Raw genomic sequence first — 7,825 nt, 5'->3', positions numbered from 1 at the left:
CTCTCTCTCTCTCTCTCTCTCTCTCCTCTCTCTCTCTCTCTCTCTCTTCTATCTCTCTCTCTCTCTCGCTCTTCTCTCTCTCTCTCTCTATTCTCTCTCTCTCTCTCTCTCTCTCCTCTCTCTCTCTCTCTCTCTCCTCTCTCTCTCTCTCTCCTCTCTCTCTCTCTCTCTCTCTCTCTCTCTCTCTATCTCTCTTCTCTCTCTCTCTCTCTCCTCTCTCTCTCTCTCTCTCTCTCAAACTAAGATAATTATGCCATTACTGAACCTGTCCCTTCCCTTGCTTTTCAAATTAAGATGACTGTGTAATAATGCCCATGCTGGCTGTGTCTGGTCAGGATAATAAATTATATACAAATATAATCATTTCAGTACGTTCTTGTCACTTTGTGGTGCATTTACTCAGCTGACCATGATCAATATGTGTTGATTACAGCCTGGTGAGACTGCCCAGCTGCCTGCCATGGGTGGGGACACCCCTGTGGACCGCTCGTACATAGTGGCCAAGTACCTGGCGCCGACGATCCACGTGTCGCTGATCGGCTCTCTGACGGCCGTCACGGTGCTGCTGCGCCTGCTGGACGGCGAGTCGGTGTGGTTCTGCTTCCTGTTCCCGGCGCTGATCGCTGCCAACTGGGCCCAGTTCATGCGCCACCCGAGCTTCGTGCAGCTGTCGGACCGGCCCGAGAACGACGTCAGTCGGTACCCGCAGCGCGCGCCGGCCGAGTGCGCCACCATCCGACCCACGGCCGCCGACGTGCACGAGCGGCTCATGGACCCGGCGCCGCGCTACCAGATCGCCGACGGCGTCCACTTTTGCCGCCGGTGCGCGTTCCACGTGCCGGCTTGCTCGCACCACTGCCCGCTGTGCCGCCACTGCATCCGGCTGCGCGACCACCACTGCTTCTTCCTGGGCGCCTGCGTGGGCCGCGACAACATGGTCTACTTCGTGTCGTTCTGCCTGCACGCGTGTCTGGGCTGCGCGGTGGCCGCCTGGACGCTGGGCGGCCACCTGCACGCGGCGCACCTTCCGCTGAACACGGTGCACGGGGCGGTGAACTTCCTGCCGCCGGCGGCGGTGGCCAGCTGGGTGCTGGGCACGGTCAGCGGCCTGGCCGTCGGCTACCTGGTGCTGCTCTACCTGGCCGTCACCACCTGCCTGGGCACCGGCTTCATGTTCGGCTACCACATGGCGCTGCTGGCGTCCGGCCAGGTGGCGCACATGTGGTCGGTGACGCCGCGCCTGGAGGTGTCGCCGCGCGCCGGACAGCACTGCCGGCGCATGTTCGGCCGCCACGGCCTGCTGCAGCTGCTGCTGCCGCTCGACCGGCGACCCTACCCGAGCCTCGACCGCGACGACTTCGGCCTGGAGGAGATCAAGGTGCTCTGAGTGGTCGGACTCCGGAGGATCGGTGTCACCGGGAGCGGAGGCCAGCACCAGGTCAGGGTATGGGCATTACGGGACGGGTCGCCTATTACAAACCTAAGAGCGGTATATACCCATGCTGATGCATAACATAACACATTTTCTGCTGAATCTTCAGCCTATGTTATGCTCAAGAGTAGTATTATCTTATCCCTCTCGCATCTCATTCGTGTCTAATGGGCAGGTTATAAAAAGTGCCTATCAAATATCTATAGATCAGCGCACGGTCCATTTTAGATACGCGTTTGCTGAAAGCGGAGGAGAGTAAATGCGGGATTATATGTCTTATTCCTAGATGCGACAGCCTGTATAGCGACCATAAAAGTGTACGAGGTCGGTTCCTGTCGGGGAAGAGTCACGCGATAGACTCAGGGGGCAGCGATCGCTTGGACTTCCGCCAGGCTCTAAGGGCTGCTAAATGCTCGCCGTCATACGGCAATGAATAGCATAACGACCGTCTGCGCTCAAATTGGGGCTTATCCGCTAAATTCTCTTCCTTTTTTACCTGACATCCGCTATTCGCCCTTGGTTGATTATGCTTCGATTTAGAACATCATTCACGGCTTTACTGCCTATTCCAATAATTGTATCGTTAGGAGGTACTTTGATACGATTTGTTTCGCAGATAACAGATGCATTTCACATTGTCATGTTGGTATGACGTCATTCAAGCTGTCTTTTTCACACAATACGAAAGTTCACGTAGCTCAAGCTTATGGTTTGTCGTGCACATTCTGGTGACACGCCGTTGTGTAGCGTGATAACGGGGACCGGCGCGGCTAGTTTTAGCTCTTAGACTTTGAGGTTTGATCGCTTGGTATGCTCTTCGGAGGTAGATTTAGCGCAGTTCTACAGCATAGTGCTAGGTAAGGATGGAGCTGTTGTTATCGTTTTGTATGGAGTGCATTGTTTGATTTATCGCAGAGCTAAAGACCGACAATCTTATTCTACCTGTTGCTATTTCACTTCTTTTTAGTCATTCCAGCCCATGCTGTCTTCCCTGTTTTGTCTTGCTTGTCTATTGCTACCTGGTGAACATTTTGTTTATGCATTGGGCTCTATTTTATGAACTATAGTTAGTAGTTACAAATGTTAGTAATATGAGGAACGTTCTTTGTTCATCATAACTAACACGTTGGCACAACAGTCAAATGTCGCGATACCTAATACTCTTAGTACTTATTCGTACACTTTTAACTTGCCTCATGAACCTATCGGTCAATTTCCTGTTATTGCTCGGATTTTGACCTAATCATTTTTTACATTCTTTTAAGCTTTTTTTACTAAGCATACCAATATGTCTTTTGATGCTTGCTCTTCATCTTGCTTCATTTTATATTTTCTTTTATATTTTGTGTTTTTTTTCTACTGTAATCCAATAGGATTACAGTAGAATCACCATAGATGGTGCTTGTGTTGCATTATTAATTAAAATGTGTGAAATCCAAACGGCTCAAGCGATCTGCTGATTCAGTTACGAGCTTAATTCGAGGGGCTATTCTCATCCGGGACATGCCGGATGCGCGTAACATGCATAGTCACCGCTTGCTAGTCTTCGTTTAGTATCGGTATCGTCCATGCCATGTTTAGTTAGGTACGCCGCTAGCTTATTTTTTATACCATCTGACAGTGGCCTGGCCAGTGGCCAGCTCGCTCAGTATCGCGGTTAATGTGACCTGTTGGGACGGGTTAATGGCTACGTCCATGTATTTTCATTGTTGCTTTTGTGATGTGTTTGTGGTCCATATGTACACACGGCATTAATTTCAACGCTAGCCACATGTCGCTCTTATTCATTTACATTCTGTACCGCTCATTGCATTTTTTCTTTTTGCTAACATGCTAAATCCTCATTTCCGAAACATCGACTCTGACAACGATATATGCATGTAGCTAGACAGGCTCGTTACTGTAATCCAGTTACTGGCTATGTCACATGCGTTCAACGCTGATGTGTTCTTCCTTTTACTCACACGATTCTTTGTCGATAGTTGCTAGCTTGGTTGCTAGCATCAATGCTCCTGTGTTTTCTGCTCGTGTTATAGCACAATCAATTATTCCGGGACATGAAATGCGTGCGTTTGTGCGTGCTGTCCAACATGAGCTGTATCAGTCTTATGATGTTCTGTCTGGCTCAGAATGCTCCGTCCATGACGTGATAAAGCTTGACGTGCAGTGATTTGATGTGATAACTTTAATCTGTGAGCATTCTGTCGTGCCGTATATCGGCCTCGCCAGTCTATCCGGGCTGATGTGGTGTTCTAGATTACAACGATGCTCTTCGCTACTTATCTCCTATCGTTATTGTGCTTTGCCTTTCATCTCGACTTCGCACTAACTGAATTTTACGCATCGTTTGTGCAATGTGCAATGTGAATTGTGTGTCCTATCGTTGCTGTATGTATTTGTGTGACATCAAGTCCAATAAATCAATCATAACATTCCACTTAGTTCTTTGATTATAAGTTTTGATAAATATCCATTGGCAGTTGAGCTCTCGACGAATGATCTCGCGACGTAGATAAGCCGATACACAATTGCGGCGAGCATGTTGATTTCGTAAGCCGATAAGCCATGCATTCAGTGTTGAAGCTCCACTCCATTGTAGTCGATTTTCGGTAAAAACAATCAATTCGGTCACACATTTCCGATATATTTGTGAATGGCACGCTCACAGACATGTCTCTAACGCAGCACGACCAGTCCAGCGAACTGTATCCCGATGACCCGTCGTCAATTATAAAACATTAGTATTGCTCGGTTTTGAATGTTATTTGTTTCCAATTGGAACTGTATTTAGGCGCTTGACTGAGACCGTCCCCACCCCCACCCCCGTGCGCAATATTTACTGCCCCGGCATCGTGTGTTCTTGGCTCCAGTTCGAATCTGCCCGTTTGCCCAATGGTAAGAATTCAGAGAGGGCAGCAGGGTTCCACCCATCATCACCCGTGGTCATCTTACACACTAGTCAACAATCGGCATTTGAGCACGATAATATCTGAACAATGCCCGAGTCGGTCGCTGGTCAGACTGGCCGTCAATCTCACTCGTCCGGTCGATGGAATTATCTCGACACCGGGACGGATAAGGGCATGCAATCATCCCTGTCGAAGTCCATAACACCTCATTCACTTATCTCATCTTCATCCCATCAGTCACTCACCAGTCAGTCGTATGCATCCGTCGGCCAGCCGCCATGTTCATAGGTCATCCGTGTCACTCGCACATGTCAGTCCGTCAGAGTCGGGGTCGCTCAGTCGAAGGTGTCGGGCCGGTCGGGGTCCGTAAGTCGAGTGAAGCCGGCCGGCTGGTCGGGGTCCCTCAGACGATGGTGTCCGGTTTCCGCACATAGAGCAGCTCGTGGTACTCGCAGACGGCCCGCTGCGGGTCCATTTCCGGCAGCGGCTTGCAGTGTCCCTCTCGGTCGGGGCGGCTGCTGACCAGCCGCAGCCCGCTGTGCTCCAGGCCGACCAGCACCTCGTACTGCCGGCGCAGTACGTCGTGACGCTCCCGGCCGGTCAGATCGTGCACGATGGCCGACACATGCACAGCCAGCTGCTGCACAGAGTCCAGCACGCGCGTGGTCATCATCTTGCGCAGCGCCGACCACTCTTCGCCGTCCTCCAGGTCCAGTTTGAGGTAGTCGACGCGCCGGCCGCGGTGGCCGAAGGCGCGCATCACCTCGGGAAGCGTCATGACGCGGTCGCCGGGCAGCGCCGCCGAGTCGTTACCGGCCAGACGCACGCGGTACAGGAACGAGCGCTCACCGCGACGGTGGTCTGAGCGCGCGCCACTCGCGTCGAACGTGTACACCTGAGGGCAGGGGCGGAGAGACGTGTCAGTGGCGACGGACGGAGGCGGGGGCGGTCAGCGGGATCTTATAGCGCACATTTCTAGAAATACGAGTACATTTACAATGTTTATACTGTATGATAAAGTTAGTTTGCCTCATCCCCGACGCCGTCACAACAGTGCGTATTCCGTGATAGGCGACTCACGTGACATCCGAAGTTGATCATGGCCTCCTCGAACGAGTTGGACTGCATTCCGAACGAGTAGACGAGGCAGTTCTCGTGGTCCAGGTTCAGGCTGGGGTCGAAACACACCACGTGGTCCTCTATTTCGTGGCAGGCGCGTCCACCTGATGAGAACCGAATCATAGAGGGTCAGCAGTCAGCACGCGCGCCGGGAGCTCCTGAGCCTGGCGGTCTCATGAAGGTTAGGATGTGGAGCTTCCAGTTCAGGGACGGGGGACACTGGCGGGGTGAATTTGGTTTCATCGTGTATCGCATGGTTCCCCACACCAAGCGACCTTCTCTCTCTGCCCCCTTTTCGTACCGAGAAGGGCGTATGCCGAGCACGAGGAGCCCGGGTGCTCGACGTAGTCGTAAAAGTCCTTTACGTCGGTGAGTTCGTGCTTGGGCACCTTCCACTTGGAGGTCTTGAAGTGTTTGATCATCTCCTGGCTGGATATTTGAAACGAACCGTCTTCGGCGAACACCTGAAAAGGCGATATCTCGTTAATAAATCGAAGTACGACCATCAATCACATTTAGCAGTTTGAGTCTAGGCCACCGTTTGCATTATTAGATTAAAAAATTCCGGAGGTTAGTAACAAGCATCGACATTCCGTTAATTCGGTTAAATGCGAGGGCCTAATAACACGTATTGGTGTGATGTATCTCCTTCGTACAAACTGCAACAACGACAGATGAAGAAAGCATAACGGCCGGCAAAACATATAGCAAAGGACTTCCCCGCTGTCTGGTCGGTGCCGGCCGACCGGCGGACGTGAGGTCATCCCACACTGACATTTGTAACGTCATCCTGCACTGACCGGCGTCCTGTCGTGGTGCGTCGGCATGATGACCATCATCAGGAACAGCACGCCCACGATAACGGCCGTGTTCCTGCCGAGCGTCTTCCAGCTCCGCTTGTTCAGACCCAGCACCAACTCCATGTTCTGTAGAACGGCCACTGGGTCAGTGCGACGGTCGCAAGGCTATAAAGACGGTCGTGAGGGGGACGGATATGTTGTGAACACGATAGATGAAAGCAGACAACCTCACAAACCAATCATTGCTTTTTGCTCCCGACATGTGAAACAAGATCGCCATCGCCACTCAAACCAAGATCAATGAATGGTACCGCCGCAGCTCCATTTCGATTTACTCGCGTAGGTATTTGTAAACAGGCGTCATTATTCCGCGGAGGACAGCGCTAGTTTTGTGTGCCGCGTTGAGCTCGCTCGATACTGCTACATGCCGCATCGCAGTCTCCGGGGTAGCGCCCGCGATATCGCAAGGAATCTGCACTGTTTTGCGAGTTTTGCGAGTTTTGAAGTTTGAACCTTTTCACTGTTCGCAGCATTCACATTATAACCATTGTTTTTTAGTGTGAACGGAATTGCTTATTCAAAAGTCATATATCATAAAACTTTCTTTCGTAATGAAACGGTCAAAATAGTACGGTTTCGTCACCAGTAGTCACAAAGACGCCTACACGGGGTCATTACGAGGAGAAGAATTTATGTCTGCGTGCGGTTACGACTGAAAAGGACATAATTGTGCCAAAATGAATAACTTTCACACTTGAAAGTCTTGCAAATTAATTGCGCAAATAAAAAACTTAACTCGTATAATATTATTAAAATATAACGAGTTTGTCCCTACTTTGAACCTCGCAAGGGAGCAGCGATTTCCCGCAATCCGTCGACCGAATGGGACGTCAGCGCGGCGGACCGTTTGGCTTACGTGGCACAACCGCATAGCGGTCACGGCGACGAGCAATGCGATCACTTATGATTTCCACTTCCTACTGACCTCACCACTCGACCGCTGACCTGGGTGGATAGTAACACTGCCATTCCTCCCTCCCAGTCCCCCTCTCACCTCGATTTGTGCAGCTCCGTGCCCCGTTGAGCGGTGCCGCGTCCCCCCGTCCTCCTCTCGCTCCGTCCGCCGTCTCTCCCTCCCTCCTCTTCCCGGCCGGTGCCTCCGCGCCCCGCGGGTCAGTGACCCGACCGCCCAGCATCCACGGCGCATGCGCACTGGGTCGCCGCCGGCCGACCGCAGCTCATCGGGCAGTCGCGGACCGCCTCAGGGCAAACGGAGCGGGACTGGACGGATCGCGGCCGGGGCGGGATGGGACACGGGGCGGGGCGGTGGGAGCTCAAACTCATATCGGAGGATATGATTATGGACGATTCGATGGGCCTTGAGCGGAGGGAAAGGGGATGTGACATACAACTCATAAGAGTCAGGAGATTTCCCGGAAAGGATGTGCGAGAAGTGTTATAAAGGACGACAAGGTCAGGATCGTTAAGCATCATGAATTCCAAAATGTGTTACGCAAATCGCAAGCCCGCACGCTGATAAGTGATTAGCGCATCACACAAAACGA

The 7,825-nt window shown here is 52.0% G+C and overlaps 2 protein-coding genes across 2 annotated transcripts; one reads left to right on the top strand and one right to left on the bottom strand.

Moving 5' to 3' along the window:
• The first annotated feature begins 417 nt into the window (after window positions 1-417).
• LOC122364807 (palmitoyltransferase ZDHHC22-like) lies at window positions 418-3,869 on the top strand. The gene has a single exon (XM_043335562.1). It carries the CDS (start codon window positions 461-463, stop codon window positions 1,385-1,387), a length of 927 nt encoding a protein of 308 aa, XP_043191497.1. The 5' UTR covers window positions 418-460; the 3' UTR covers window positions 1,388-3,869.
• Window positions 3,870-4,055: 186 nt separating this feature from the next.
• On the bottom strand, window positions 4,056-7,468 carry LOC122364803. The gene is made up of 5 exons (XM_043335559.1): window positions 7,315-7,468; window positions 6,261-6,386; window positions 5,762-5,924; window positions 5,422-5,564; window positions 4,056-5,236 (listed from the first exon to the last, which is right to left on the bottom strand). Exons 1-5 carry the CDS (start codon window positions 7,465-7,467, stop codon window positions 4,745-4,747), a joined length of 1,077 nt encoding a protein of 358 aa, XP_043191494.1. The 5' UTR covers window position 7,468; the 3' UTR covers window positions 4,056-4,744.
• Between the last annotated feature and the right edge of the window lie 357 nt (window positions 7,469-7,825).

Source organism: Amphibalanus amphitrite, unplaced genomic scaffold (genome assembly GCF_019059575.1).
Source record: "Amphibalanus amphitrite isolate SeventyFive unplaced genomic scaffold, NRLGWU_Aamphi_draft 000698F_arrow, whole genome shotgun sequence".
Classification (NCBI taxonomy): domain Eukaryota; kingdom Metazoa; phylum Arthropoda; class Thecostraca; order Balanomorpha; family Balanidae; genus Amphibalanus; species Amphibalanus amphitrite.
Note: the sequence above shows the minus strand (reverse complement) of the source record. Positions and strands in the feature narration are given on the sequence as shown.